The sequence below is a fragment of the Canis aureus genome, chromosome 16, assembly GCF_053574225.1.
Source record: "Canis aureus isolate CA01 chromosome 16, VMU_Caureus_v.1.0, whole genome shotgun sequence".
NCBI lineage: Eukaryota > Metazoa > Chordata > Mammalia > Carnivora > Canidae > Canis > Canis aureus.
Genome location: NC_135626.1, coordinates 38,084,743 through 38,099,342, shown reverse-complemented (window position 1 = coordinate 38,099,342; position 14,600 = coordinate 38,084,743). Strand labels below are relative to the sequence as shown.

Here is a 14,600-nt window from a genome sequence, read left to right as displayed (position 1 = left end):
GGTGTTTCCCAAATCCCCCTGGGACGTTGTTCCTTTTTCCCTTCACTTACCTTCATGCTCCCACATGAAGGGGACAAGACCATTCAGTCTATGTGGACTGATGTGAGGAAAGAAATTAATTATTGGGTGTGATTTTTGTTCCTTTTTATATATAGAGTTTAGAAGGCATATGAATGACCTACGGCAGGTTTATATCTTTAATCAGTTTAGTTACTGTGTATATTCAAGTGAGGAAAGTGCCTTACTAGGTGAGATGTGTAGCACTTAAAAAAATAGTTTGAGGGATGCCTGCGTGGCTCATCTGCCTTTGGCTCAGGGCATGATCCTGGAGTTCCAGGATTGAGTTCCACATTAGGCTTCCTGCATGGAGCCTGCTTCCCCTCTGCCTATGTCTCTGCCTCTTTCTCTCTGTGTCTCTTATGGATAAATAAATAAAATCTTTTTAAAAAATAGTTTGAGTACATGAGATAAGGAGGTTAGCATTTTTAGTATATAAATGATTGTCCTTTTGTGAATTTTAGTGGGGCAGAGTCTAGTAGATTGAGGAGTCTGTTTGGTACTTAAAAACTTTTCCCCCCAAAGATCTTAAGCTTAAGATAAATGTTATGTGCTATCTAACTCTGAAAATCTTCCAGGTTTCCATTTTTGATACTTTATTTACAAGACATTGTTATTTATGTCATCAACCCTTGATTATTTGGCTTTTTAAATGGGTTACAATGCATTATTTTCTTTAAGTGTACCCAGAGAGTAATGATCATTATAATGTAGCATCTTAGAAACCATATAATTTGAGAAAAACTTAAGCTTGTTTAGGAGGAAATATGATGGCTTCATTTTGAAAGACTGCCTTATAGAAGAAGGGTATGATTTTTAATAGCTTCCACTAATGAGTAGAAATTATAGGAAAGCAGATTATTCTTTGATGTCATATACTTTACTAAAATATGTCATTGTCAGTCAACAGCATTACTTTTATTATTATAAGATTTTCTGTTGCACTGAAACCTGATAGTTGCACTTTCATTCATCAAGTCCATTTGCTTCTTCAAAAATCTTCCTTTTCTCCAATTTCTTTTTGTTAAATTTTCACCACCCCTATAATCTCACAGAGACCTGCGTCATTTTTTACTTGAACTATAATTTCAGTATATTCTTAGTTTATGTCTTTGCCACCAATCTGGAGTTTAATTTCTTAAGGTGTCTCTTCTCTACAGGATTATTTCAAATCTCTAGCCTGATATACAAGTTTCCTTCATGAGCACCCCCCCCCCTCCATCCACTTAACAGTTAAATTGGTTGAGTTCCTAGCATGTGTGTGGCCCTGTGCTCAATCCTGGAAATATGATGGCAAACATAAAAGCCACAGTCCCTGCCTTCACAGAGCTTTCCATTTAGCTGGAAGGTATGTTGTTATAGTTATCAGAAAATATTTATCGTAATTACTCTTTGAATGTCTGAGATTGAGGGGGGAGGTACATTCTCTCCACTACTTTCCTACCTCTTTACTTCCCTTGCATTACTTTTTCTACTTTGAATCGTGAAATGCTAAGGCCTTCATATATGACTCCATGATTTTATACATACTACCTTCCCCATTTTTCCTAGTTTATTAGTTTCTGGCCTTCCTTTAAGACCCAGTTTAGATGTCACCTGTGGGCAGAATTAGTTATTTCTTGCCTTGCTCTTGTATACCTCTTGTGATTTATTTCTAATACTTAATATTTACTTATGTGTGTTCATTGTAGAACAAGAGTTCCTGAAATATAAAGAAACATCTCCTGTTTGTATCTCACTGCCTATAAGAGTGCCTGATTTGAGAGGGTGTTCAGTAAATTTCATTGCATGAAGTCAAGAGGTATCTCTTGTAATACTTAATATCAGGGACCGAGCATATTTTCCTCAGCTTCAGTGACATGTATGTTTGCTGTTTTTACTCTGCTTTTTATTAAGTATAGGTATTTGTTTTTTTATGTAGCTTAACTACACAAGCTTTATAGTCGTGATCTCCTCTGTGGGACAAAGGATGACTATTTAAAAATATCCATTATGGGGCAGCCCCAGTGGTGCAGCGGTTTAGCGCCACCTGCAGCCCGGGGCGTGATCCTGGAGACTGGGGATCGAGTCCCACGTGGGGCTCCCTGCATGAAGCCTGCTTCTTCCTCTGCCTGTGTCTCTGCCTCTCTCTCACTCTGTATCTCTCATGAGTAAATAAAAAATGAAATTAAAAAAAAATAATAATAAATAATAAATAAAAATATCCATTATGGGTTATTTGATTAATTTGTTAAATGATGAAGGGCAGCCACGATGGCCCAGCAGTTTGGCGCCGCCGTCAGCCTGGGGTATGATCCTGGAGACCTGGGATCGAGTCCCATGTCAGGCTCCCTGCATGGAGCCTGCTTCTCCCTCTGCCTGTGTCTCTGCCTCCCTCTCTCTCTGTGTCTGTCATGAATAAATAAATAAAATCTTTTTAAAAAATTTGTTAAATGATCACTTGTGTACATCAAGATTGCATATGGTAATGGCTATGAAGCATTACCAATTTTCTCCATATTATATAAAACTCAGAATGTTCCCTATCCTAGGTTTCTGAGCACCTCCTTGAACAAGTAAATGTGACTTAGATTTGGAGAATCACCTTAACTTAATGGCATTTTTAAATGGTCACTGTGCAGTGATACGATTTTTAAGCAAATAAATCTTTTCCAATTCAGTTTCCTTACATAGAAAATGAAGATTAACGATAATATGAAGATTCAGTACATTAGTACTTGAAAAGCACTTAACATAATACCTGCCACATAATGTCATCCTTCTGATTGTAATTGATTGTTTCTAAAGCTACAAAACAAATTAAATGTCTCAAAGATGTTTTTTAGAGGTATGTGGGTGCTTCAGTCAGTTAAACTTTCTGCCTTCGGCTCAGGTCATGATCTCAGGGTCCTGGGATCGAGCCTCGCATCGAGCTTCCAGTTCAGAGGGGAGCCTGCTTCTCCCTCTCCCTTTGCTCCCCATCTCACTTATGCTCTCTCATTCTCTTCCTGTGTCAAATAAATATTTTGAAAAAGATGTTTTTTAGCCTAAAGAGTCCCTAAAAATATGACTTTGGTTTATAATAATCACTGTACTTATTTATGTCTCTCTTTAGATGACTGCCTCTAAGCTTTGAGTTGAACATAATAAAATGTTGAGTAATACTAAATTATTTTGTTTTTGCAGATGTTCTCAAATAGTGATGAAGCTGTAATCAATAAAAAACTTCCCAAAGAACTCCTATTACGGTAAGTCTGAATGCTAATTTTAGTTTGGTTGTGTGTGTGTGTGTGTGTGTGTGTGTATGTGTGTATGTATCCTATTTGGCTATTTAAAAATTTTTAGACTTACTGCTAATTTTTGTGTATTTACAGGAACTGGATTATCTGAATTTGTAAATTTATTAATTCTTTTGTTAAATAGTCTTGACTGTATTTTTTAGATATGGATCAAAATTTCAAATGTTTCATTTCAAAACAGTTTTCTCCTACCTGATTTGTACCTATATGATTTTGTTTGCTAGTTTTCCCTTGCTCTATTCTTGTATATAATATGAAAGATATATTTTATTTTATTATAATGCTGATTTTTTAAGTGATTCTAACTCACCCCCCCCACTTCCCATTCCCAATATCAAATATGTCCATAAAATGACTTGTGTTTGAGACAAAATATTACATATAGTGAGGCACTATATAGAAGAGTTACAGCCCTTTATTTTAAAGGTAAAAAAGGTAGGAGTGCCTGACTGGCTCAGTTGGTGGAGCATGAGACTCTTGATGTCAGGATTGTAAATTGGGTGTAGAGATTACTTGAAAATAAAATCTTGAAAAAAATAAAAAGGTAAAAGTTATTTGAAACTCTTTCTTGTATTACGGTTGTAATTTTATCCTCCTTATTTTTAACAAGTAGAAATTACATTTGGGATCACCCACAACATAAAACACAAAGCCTCCAATTTATATATATCTGACCTAGAAATTACCTAGGGAAAAACTAAGGGGGTTATTTTCAGCGCCCATTATTTGGGCACCTATAACTTAGGTATATTGTCATTTGCAAATGTTAAAATTTAACAAGTTGTACTTGGGGGTATCTAACTCTTGTTCTTAGCTGCTACTGCAGCCCAGCCATAACCAGCCCAATTCCTACTCAAGGTGGAAAATAATTTCATGCTAGTGCTGGTGAAGAAGAGTATTTCTGGCATTTCTAAGTATTTGCATGTCTGAGTCCTTCACTATATTGCAAGTACCTTGTAAGCAGAGACTGTTTTCTTTTTTTTTTTTCTTTTTTTTTGCAGGGACTGTTTTCTTATAAATCTTTATATAATACCTTATACATTGGAGATACTAAGAAAAAAAATAACGACATTGAATTTGGAATGAATTTTTTTCATGGAAGTAATGCTTTTGTACATGCTGGTTGACTATAATCGAAATCATAGCAATACACCCTAAGCTACAGGGCTATGGAGAATGTATCCTGGATATCTTGAATATCCCTCAAATTTCAGCAAAATTTTAGCCATTGAAAAGATAAATATTTTTAAATGGGTTATGTTCTTTACTGTTACTATAAACTGAGTACACTAAGACATACTTCAATTTTTTTTTTTTAAATAATGACAATTAATTCGTACTATAGTAGTTTACCTAAAGACTAAGATTCAGGGAAATTATTTGATTCTTTGGTAATTGGCTGCCCCCTGTTACGGTTTACATTTTTATGTTTTATTAGAGTTTTTCTTCATGGAAGACAGACATAAAGGCCACATACTGTATAATTCCACTTACATGACATATCCAGGATAGACAGATCCATGGAAATAGGGGTTGCCAGGGGCTGTGGTGAGAGATGATAGGGAGTGATTGCTAATGGGTGACTGCTAATAGGGTTTCTTTTGGGAGTGATGAAATGATCTGAAATTAATGATTGTGGATATACTAAAAACCACTGAATTGTGTACTTTAAAACAGTAAATTTTGGGATGCCTAGGTGGCTCAGTGGTTGAGCATCTGCCTTCAGCTTAGGGTATGAACCCGGGGTCCTAGGATTGAGTCCCACATTGGGCTCCCTGTAGGGAACCTGCTTCTCCCACTGCCTATCTCTCTCTCTGTCTCTAGAGAATAAATAAAAATAAATTTTAAAAAATTTTTAAAGGCGGGGAGGTAAATTTTATGGAATATGGATCCTCTGTAATATGTATATAATTTTTATATTTTCAATTTTATAATACAATTTATAATAAAAATTTCAATAATACAGTTGATTTTTTTTTTTTTTAAGATTTCATTTATTTATTCATGAGAGACACAGAAAGAGAGAGGCAGAGACATAGGCAGAGGAAGAAGCAGGCCCCATGGAGGGAGCCTGATGCGGGACTTCATCCCAGAACTCCAGGATCACATCCTGAGCTGAAGGCAGATAGATACTCAACCACTGAGCCACCCAGGCGCCCCTCAATAATACAGTTGTAATAAAATATGCAATTATATAATAAGCATTTATTATATAATTTATTTTTTTTTAAGATTTTATTTATTCATAGAGACACAGAGAGAGAGAGAGAGAGAGAGACAGAGGGAGAAGCAGGCCCAATGCAGGGAGCCCGACGTGGGACTCGATCCCAGGTCTCCAGGATCACGCCCCGGAATGAAGGCGGCGCTAAACCGCTGAGCCACCTGGGCTGCCCTATTATATAATTTAAAATAAAAATTCAGGGGCGCCTGGGTTGCTCAGTTGGTTACGCATCTGACTTTGGTTCAGGTCATGTTCCAGGGTCCTGGGATAGAGCCCCACATTGAGTTCTGCGCTCAGCGGGGAGTCTGCTTGTCCCTCTGCCCCTCCTCCCACTTGTGCTACCCTCCCAAATAAATAAATAAATAAATAAATAAAATCTTTTTTAAAAATCAGCTTGGGACACCTGGGTGGCTCAGTGGTTGAGTGTCGTCTATCTTTGGCTCAGGGCGTGATCCCGAAGTTCCAGGATCGAGTCCCACATCAGGCTTCCTGCATGGAGCTTGCTTCTCCCTCTGCCTATGTCTCTGCCTCTTTCTCTCTGTGTCTCTCATGAATAAATAAATAAAAGCTTTAAAAAAAAAATCAGCTTATATGACAAATACAGTGTATTGCTTTATTTTATGCTGTTTATGTTCACTGATTCTTCAGCCATATCCCACTTTTGGTGACTCATTGTAACAAAGGTTTTGTGGATATTTTCTTTTTTTCTTTTATTTTTTAGACATTTAAAATTTTTCATTTTAATTATTTGACAGAGCGAGGCAGGGAGCACAAGTGGGGGGAACAGCAGAGGGTGAGGGAGAAGCCAAGCTCGATCCCAGGACCCCGAGACCACATCCTGAGTCGAAGGCAGCCGCTTAACTGACTGAGCCACTCAGGCACCCCTGGGTATTTTCTTTGATGCTGGCATCTCTTCCATAGATGCAGTCAGTCCCAAAGACAGCATGAAGGGTAGACTAATAATAGGTGACTTCTTAAGTGGGTGATTTGTAGTCTTCTGTTAAGAATGACCCCACTTTAGAGATTTCTTCATAGCCGTTAGGTTGCTAGTGGTTACCTCTGATGAAATGGTATTGAAGAAGCAGGTATTTAACTCCATACTTGTTTATTTAACAAAAACATTTTTTTTTGCGGAGCATCTGGGTAGCTCAGTCAGTTAAGCATCAAGTTAGGTTAAGCTCAGGTCATGATCTTAGGGTCCTGGAATCAAGCCGCGTGTTGGGCTCCCTGCTCTATAGGAAGCCTGCTTCTCCCTCTCCCTCTGCCTGCCGCTCCCCCTGCTTATGTTCTCTCCCAGTGTATCAAATAAAAAAATATTTATTTATTCATGCATGCATGGATGCTGAAGGCAAGAGCAGCAAATAGAAAGTTGTTACAGTAATCTTTACTGGGGGGAAATGATGGCCTAAACTCCATCATAGTGATGGGCAAGAGAGAAAATGGACTCTATCAAGAGATTTTTACGAGTTGGGATTGACAGTGTATTTGCTGATTAATTTGATGTGATCACTAATGAGGGTATTGGGAAGGAGGCAAGAATGGTGCCCCAATTTTTTACTTTCTGCCAGTGGATGGTTAGAACACTCAGATAAAGAAAATAGGAAGAACAGGGTTAATTGAAAGAAAATAATGAAAATGAGTTCAGTTTTGGTACCTATGGATATCCAGGCAGATGTTTATACAGTTCTCAAGCTTAGCAGCATGATTTAAAAGTCATATATATAAACACATGAAAAAGTAAGAAATTATACATATTTAGCTCTTTTTGGATTTACTGGTACCTGTGGGAAATAAAACAGGAAGAAATACAAGCCCTCTCAAACACTGAAATGAAGAGCTTTGGGACCAAAACATACAGCCTAGTGGGCATCCTATAGATTGGCAACCTTTGGGTCAGGTTTCCAAGTAGACTCAGTCAGATACCAACTTGGTGTCGTTACCTGGTGATTGATGTGGTAAGAACTCTAGAAAAGAGCTGTGTATGGCAGATGTTGAGGTTTGGCCATATGTTCAGATAATTTTACTCAAGCATTCTCTTTTGGCTTAAATGTTCTATATTAAGATAGTTGAAGTCTTATGAGTTAGCGATATTTATGCATATCCTAATATATATATGCATATCCTTTTATATATATATATATATCAGTATGTCAACTATAAACTCTGGAACCCATTTTATTTTTATTTATTTAATTTGTCTCCAGAGTACTTGAGACGGCTTGGCTCAGGAGCAAGTATAATCAATACAAATAAACTATGAGGACCATGCCAAATATTTTTTAAAGTAGAAAACCAAAGCCAGAAAGGAAACACATGTACCCTTGTAAGACCTTACATAATTGCTTTAGAAGGGTTTCACATTTAGCTTTAAATTTCTTGGTGGCAAAAAAAAAAAAAAAAAAAAAAAAAAATTTCTTGGTGGCATAAACAAAATAATATTCTTAACAGAAAAGGAGAAATATATATATTCCATAAAATCAGAGCTCTTTCTAGCACTACTTTCTATTTATTTATTTATTTATTTATTTTTATGATAGTCACACACAGAGACAGAGAGAGAGAGGCAGAGACATAGGCAGAGGGAGAAGCAGGCTCCATGCACTGGGAGCCCGATGTGGGATTCGATCCCGGGTCTCCAGGATCGCGCCCTGGGCCAAAGGCAGGCGCTAAACTGCTGCGCCACTCAGGGATTCCCCTAGCACTACATTCTAAGAGAAATTTCTCCAATGAGAGTCTACTTAGATTTGGTGGATAAGTTCTATAGCAAATTCAATCTCAGATTTCATATGGTCACGTCTTGTATTACCTTTGTAATGGTTAAAAACAAAATAATAACGTGGAAAAATGAATGCATGCTTCTGACAGTCCAGTTGATCCAAGGCTGCTTTTGGCTGCAGGTAATAGAAATTCTGAGATGGGCTTAAACAGTAAGGGAAGTTATTTCATACAAAAGGAAGTACAAAATTAGGCTGCCTGCATCCTAAGGTTAATTGATTTAGAGGATCCACAGTGTCATCAACAATTTTCTGTCTGTTCTGCTAGGAATAGCATCAGCTTGGTCCTAAAAGCGCTTTTCTTTATGGGCACAGGATGGATGCCAGCAGTGTTGGATCAACATGTGTCTCCGTTCACTCTGAGGGGAGAGATAGGCATTTATATTCCAATAAAGCCCTTTCTCAGATCTCATTAGCCCAAGTTGTCTTTAGGCCTGAACTAATCACTGAGATAGGTTTAGACTAATAAAATGGGCTGAAGGGATATTGGAGAGTTAGTTACAGTGCCAACCACAGATAGAATATAGCATACTTAAAGGAATCATGGATGCCATTCAAATAGTCTCCTATAAATATCACTTCTATTATATGGAATTTTTATAAGATTAGGATAGTACAAGGATTATATTTCTTATGAGATCCTGGAGTCAAAATATCCTTAGTTGTGGATTGATGGTTGTTCCTGTACTTCAAACCAGGTAAACAAGTAGATTTATCATCCTCTGATGGAAAATAAAAGTCCTAACCATGACTTCACCCCAATAAGGCATTACCTTACTTTCGCATTGAGTTTTATTTCCTCAGGAGGATATTATATACTTTTTCCAGCATGTCAACAAATGGTTAATGAATTGCTTAAAATTCTGTACCACAGAGCATAGCTAAGGTGATTTTTGTCTAGAAAGTGTTCATAGAAGGTGGTATTGCCAGTTGCTCAACATAGTAACCCCTCATTAACATTCCTATAGAGCTTCTCATTTAGAGAGACAGAACTTCCTTGTCAACTTGGTCTAGTTAATAATGAAGTAGTTGTTACTTGTACACCTGAGGAACTAAATGATTTAGTCAGCTACATGGGGTTACCACATATGAGTAGATTAGATTTGCATAAATTTCTGATCAATATACTCTTGTTTAAATAGTTAACTGTGAGTAGCTGGATAAAAGACCAATTGTCTCATGTGTCCAGATTTGTAACAATCAATTATTTAAAAAACACACAGGATACTTATTTTTCTATTCTTCATGGCCAGGACTGTGCATCTGGTTTATTTAAGAACAGTTTTGCATTGAGATTCAGGTTAAAAAGGAGGCCAAAAAAGCACAGCCCTAATTTAAGATTCTGAAGATGATCTGATCTCGTGGTGATATCTGCCAGCTCTGATTCATTTCTAATGTGAAGCTATGGTTCTTATGTTCACATTAATAACCAAGTATGTATAGTGAGCTCCTAAAATTTAATCTACAACAGATTCTTGTCTAAAGAGTCAAAAATCTTATCCATGATAGCTACAAGTAACGTACATTGCTTTTAGCAGAATTCTCCACAAGACGATGGATAATAACCATAATGTTATAATTATCCCTGAAGTCCTATCACTTAAAACAGGGGCCTGGTAAACCTGCATGTATAGTTTGATAGTAAAGACACTAGCATGCAGTTTTAATGAACAATTCCTGTAACTAATAGTCTCTTGTGAGAAATAAGAAGTTTTTACTTTTGAAAATGTGTATGGGACGCCTGGGTGGCTCAGCGGTGAGCGTCTGCCTTCGGCTCAGGGCGTGATCCCAGAATCCGGGATTGAGTCCCACATCGGGCTCCCTGCATGGAGCCTTCTTCTTCCTCTGCCTGTGACTCTGCCTCTCTCTCTGTGTCTCTCATGAATAAATAAAATATTTTTTAAAAATGAAAATGTGGTGTAGTTTCTGCCAGACAGTAGACAAGTATCAGAACCCCCAAGTTCAGGGGCCCCTGAGTGGCTCTGTTGGTTAAGCATCTGCCTTTGGCTCGAGTTATGAGCCCAGGGTCCTGGGATCCAGCCCCCTGCTTCTCCCTCTCCCTTTCCCTCTGCTGCTTCCCCTGCTTGTATTCTCTCTCTTTTTTTTTTTTTTTTTTTTTTTAAGATTTTATTTATTTATTCATAGAGACACAGAGAGAGAGGCAGAGGGAGAAGCAGGCCCCATGCAGGGAGCCTGACATGGGACTCAATCCCGGGTCCCCAGGATCACACCCCGGGCTGCAGGTGGCTCTAAACCGCTGCACCACTGGGGCTGCCCTCGTGTTCTCTTTCTCAAATAAATAAAACATTTTTTTAAAAAAGAACTTTAAGGGATGCCTGGGTGGCTCAGTGGTTAAGCGTCTGCCTTCTGCTCAGGGCGTGATCCTGGGGTCCCAGGATTGAGTCCCACATTGGGCTCCCTGCAGGGAGCCTGCTTCTCCCTCTGCCTATGTCTCTGCTTCTCTCTGTGTCTCTCATGAATGAATAAATCTTAAAAAAACAACAAAAACAACAACAACAAAACACCTTTAAATTCAGAGCAGGCCTTATTAAAACATCATGTGGCCAGAGATCTTTGTCCAGGGCCTTTAAACATTATTTAACAAATAAAATACAAATTACTCGCTAACTACTGGGATGCCTGGGTGGCTCAGAGATTGAGCATCTGTCTTCGGTTCAGGGCGTGATCCTGGAGTAACGGGATCGAGTCCTACATCGGGCTTCCTGCATGGAGCCTGCTTCTCCCTCTCCCTCTCCCTCTGCCTATGTCTCTGCCCTTCTTTTTCTGTGTGTCTCATGAATGAATAAACAAAATCTTTTTTAAAAAATTACTCACTAACCCAACACTTTGAAAAATACAGAGTGGTAAACAGCTGGCTTCTTTAATCCCTGTTCTTTCAATATCCTCACACACACACACACACCAAAAAAAGCCTCCTCTCCCCCTCCAAAGGTAGATGTATCCACTTATATCTAGATACATTATATGTATAATACTTAAATGTGCATCTTCATTTATCCATATTTTATATTTTTCAAAAATGAAAACATGGTATAAATACTTTTCTACAACTTGTTTTTGTTTCTGTCATTTAATAATCATTGACTTCTTTTTAGGTCAGTTCATGTACCCCATTCTTTCAAAAGGCAGCTATGTACAGTAGTTCATTGACTGTACCATAATTTAAGCATTTTTATTTATATTAAGGTTTTTTTCTAACTTTTCATTATTTCAAATAATGCTGCCGTGAACATTCTATAAACCAGTTTTATTCCTTTTGCTTCTATAGGTTGTAATATATGTCTTTTATTTTAATGGACACTGTCAAAGTACTCCAAAAAAGTTATACCTATAGATATCCCCATTATATGAATAGAATTATCCAGTTAAAACCTCTCCAGGACCATTGTATGCTTTCTAACTTCTTCTTCTTCTTTTTTTAAGAGAGGGAAGAGGGTGCAGAGGGAGAGAGAATCTAAAGCAGGCTCCATGCCCAATGTGGAGCCCAACACAGGGCTCGATCTCACAACCCTGAGATCATGACCTGAGCTGAAATCAAGAGCCAGACGCTGAACTGACTGAGCCACCCAGGTGCCCCTATGCTTTTTAACTTTTTAATTTAATTTTATTTTATTTTATTTTATTTTATTTTATTTTATTTTATTTTTATTTTTATTTAAAGATTTTATTTATTCATGAGAGACACAGAGAGAGAGGCAGAGACACAGGCAGAGGGAGAAGCAGGCTCCATGCAGGGAGACTGACGTGGGACTTGATCCCGGGTCCCCAGGATCACACCCTGAGCTGAAGGTGGCACTAAACCACTGAGCCACCCGGGCTGCCCTAACTTTTTAAATAAGAATTTTATTAGGTGTTGTTCAAGAAGGTTTGGGATATTTGTCATAAGACTGTGTAGCCAAAGAAAGTTGGCTTTTTAGAGAAACATACTATAGGTAACCATATCCTAAAATTTACTTTCGGTATTGATTTGAACAGCCAGCCCCCCGTTTTCTCCTCCAGGGATTTAGTATTAAGGTTTTGGGTTTGTTTGTTTGTTTGTTTTCTTTTTTTGTACAGCAATGAGTTTTACATATGATTAGACCCTATTTTCTTCCACATAATGTCTCAGTGTCTTTTTCTTCCAGGTTTTCTTTTATTTTTTTTTTTTAACATTTATTTATTTATTTATGATAGACACACACAGAGAGAGAGAGAGAGAGAGAGGCAGAGGGAGAAGCAGGCTCCATGCAGGGAGCCGATGCGGGACTCTATCCTGGGACTCCAGGATTGTGCCCCGGGCCAAAGGCAGGTGCCAAACTGCTGAGCCACCCAGGGATCCCCTCTTCCAGGTTTTGTTTATCAAGGGTGGGGAAGGCAAGGTCTATTTTGCTGAAACTTGGGCAGTCTAAATCCAGTCCAGTTTCTTAATAGTCTTTTGATGAGAGATAGGGAAAGACTTATTGAAGCAATCAAGAGGATCTTAGACAATAGCAGACCCTTCATTTCATCTTAGTTTTCTGTCTCTTTGATCTTAACCATTCTGGTTATCAGGGCCGGGGGCCTGACTGGCTCAGTTGGTAGAACATGCAACTCTGTATCTCAGGGTTAAGAGTTGGAGCCCTACAGTGGACATGGAGCCTACTTTTATTTTTATTTTTTTTTAATTTTTTATTTATTTATGATAGTCACAGAGAGAGAGAGAGGCAGAGACACAGGCAGAGGGAGAAGCAGGCTCCATGCACCGGGAGCCCGACGTGGGATTCGATCCCGGGTCTCCAGGATCGCGCCCTGGGCCAAAGGCAGGCGCCAAACCGCTGCGCCACCCAGGGATCCCGGAGCCTACTTTTAAAAAAAGAAAAAGGGTGGTTCAGCAGTTGAACGTCTGCCTTTGGCTCAGTGCATGATCCTGGATTCCTCGGATTGAGTCCCACATTGGGCTCTTTGCATAGAACTTACTTCTCCTCCCTCTGCCTGTGTCTCTGCCTCTCTCTCTGTGTCTCTCATGAATAAATAAAATCTTTTTTAAAAAATATAACAGTGATTTGACAATTGCACATATTACGAAATGCCCACCACAAGAAGTGTTGTTATCATGCATCACTTAACCATTCTGGTTATAGACATGGGTATGTTAGGAGGAATTATGTAAAGGGTTAAAATGTAGAGAAAAGGACCACCACCAGCATGATCTCAGGTACTTAGACTGAAGTTGAAAAGCAGGAAGGTGCTCAGTATAATGTAGTTTTGTTCTTTTTAAAGATTTTATTTATTCATGAGAGACACACAGAGAGGCAGAGACACAGACAGAGGGAGAAGCAGGCTCCCCAAAAGGAGCCCAGTGTGGGACTTGATCCCAAGATCAAGCAGATGCCCAACCGCTGAGCCACTCAGGCATCCCATAACGTAGTTTATTATGTTGACTTATTATATAAATGCTATAGATATACATTTATACATGTATTGATTTTTTTGATTTAAGATTATGATATTTGGAAGAATAAATGCTCATTGTGAGCCTCCCAGTCCAACATAAAAAAAACATCACTCTGGCTAAAGCCCTGGCAGCTTATCCCACCAATTCTTATATTAGGCTTTTCTTTTCTCTTAAGTAGAAGTCAAAGTTTACAAAATAATAGCAGACATTTAGATGGACTACTATTATGGAGTGGTAGAAGGGACTTCAGCACTGAGGCTTATCATTTTTCTTACTGGGGAGCCAAATCAGGACTGGAGAGACCAAGCTCTTTTTACTTGAATACACAGAAGCATAGTGACTATTTGTGACTTCTGTCTTTCTCTCATTTTAATGTACTGTAATGTCAAAATCCGGGTGAAAACCTAACTCATTTGGGATCTTGATATTCAGAACCCCAGTCAGTACATTCTAAGAATGGAATTAGGATTACTGAGATGTGCGCTTCAGAGAGTCTCCTAGGTCTGCATTTGGCTTCCAGCCTGCTGTTTCACCTATAAAGCTGTTCACCTATGTCCCCAGAGGTGTAATACTATATTTATACAAATTACTCAGGGATTAGTGATGAATTTGCAGAAACAGGATCTTTAGATTATGAAACTCCACATAAAGGTACTTACATAGCTGATGAGAGGAATAAGCAAGGGCATTTCAGCAACTCAGAAATGTTTGTTGCATTAGAAAAATGTTTTTTTTAATTGTTTTTCAAAATGTTTTGTTTTAGGAATTGAGGTACCTAAGATGGGGATATCTATATTTATTTGGGAGTGGTTAGTAATCTATATTGAAGAAGATGG

The 14,600-nt window shown here is 38.3% G+C and overlaps 1 protein-coding gene across 6 annotated transcripts in view; it reads left to right on the top strand.

Moving 5' to 3' along the window:
* FBXL20 (F-box and leucine rich repeat protein 20) overlaps positions 1 to 14,600 on the top strand; it is a 115,329-nt gene that overhangs the window by 54,818 nt on the left and 45,911 nt on the right. For all 6 annotated transcript variants that reach the window (XM_077853058.1, XM_077853057.1, XM_077853061.1 and 3 more), the window contains one exon: positions 3,223 to 3,284. In XM_077853058.1, coding sequence (XP_077709184.1) covers positions 3,223 to 3,284 — 62 coding nt within the window. The remainder of the gene's footprint in view (positions 1 to 3,222; positions 3,285 to 14,600) is intronic.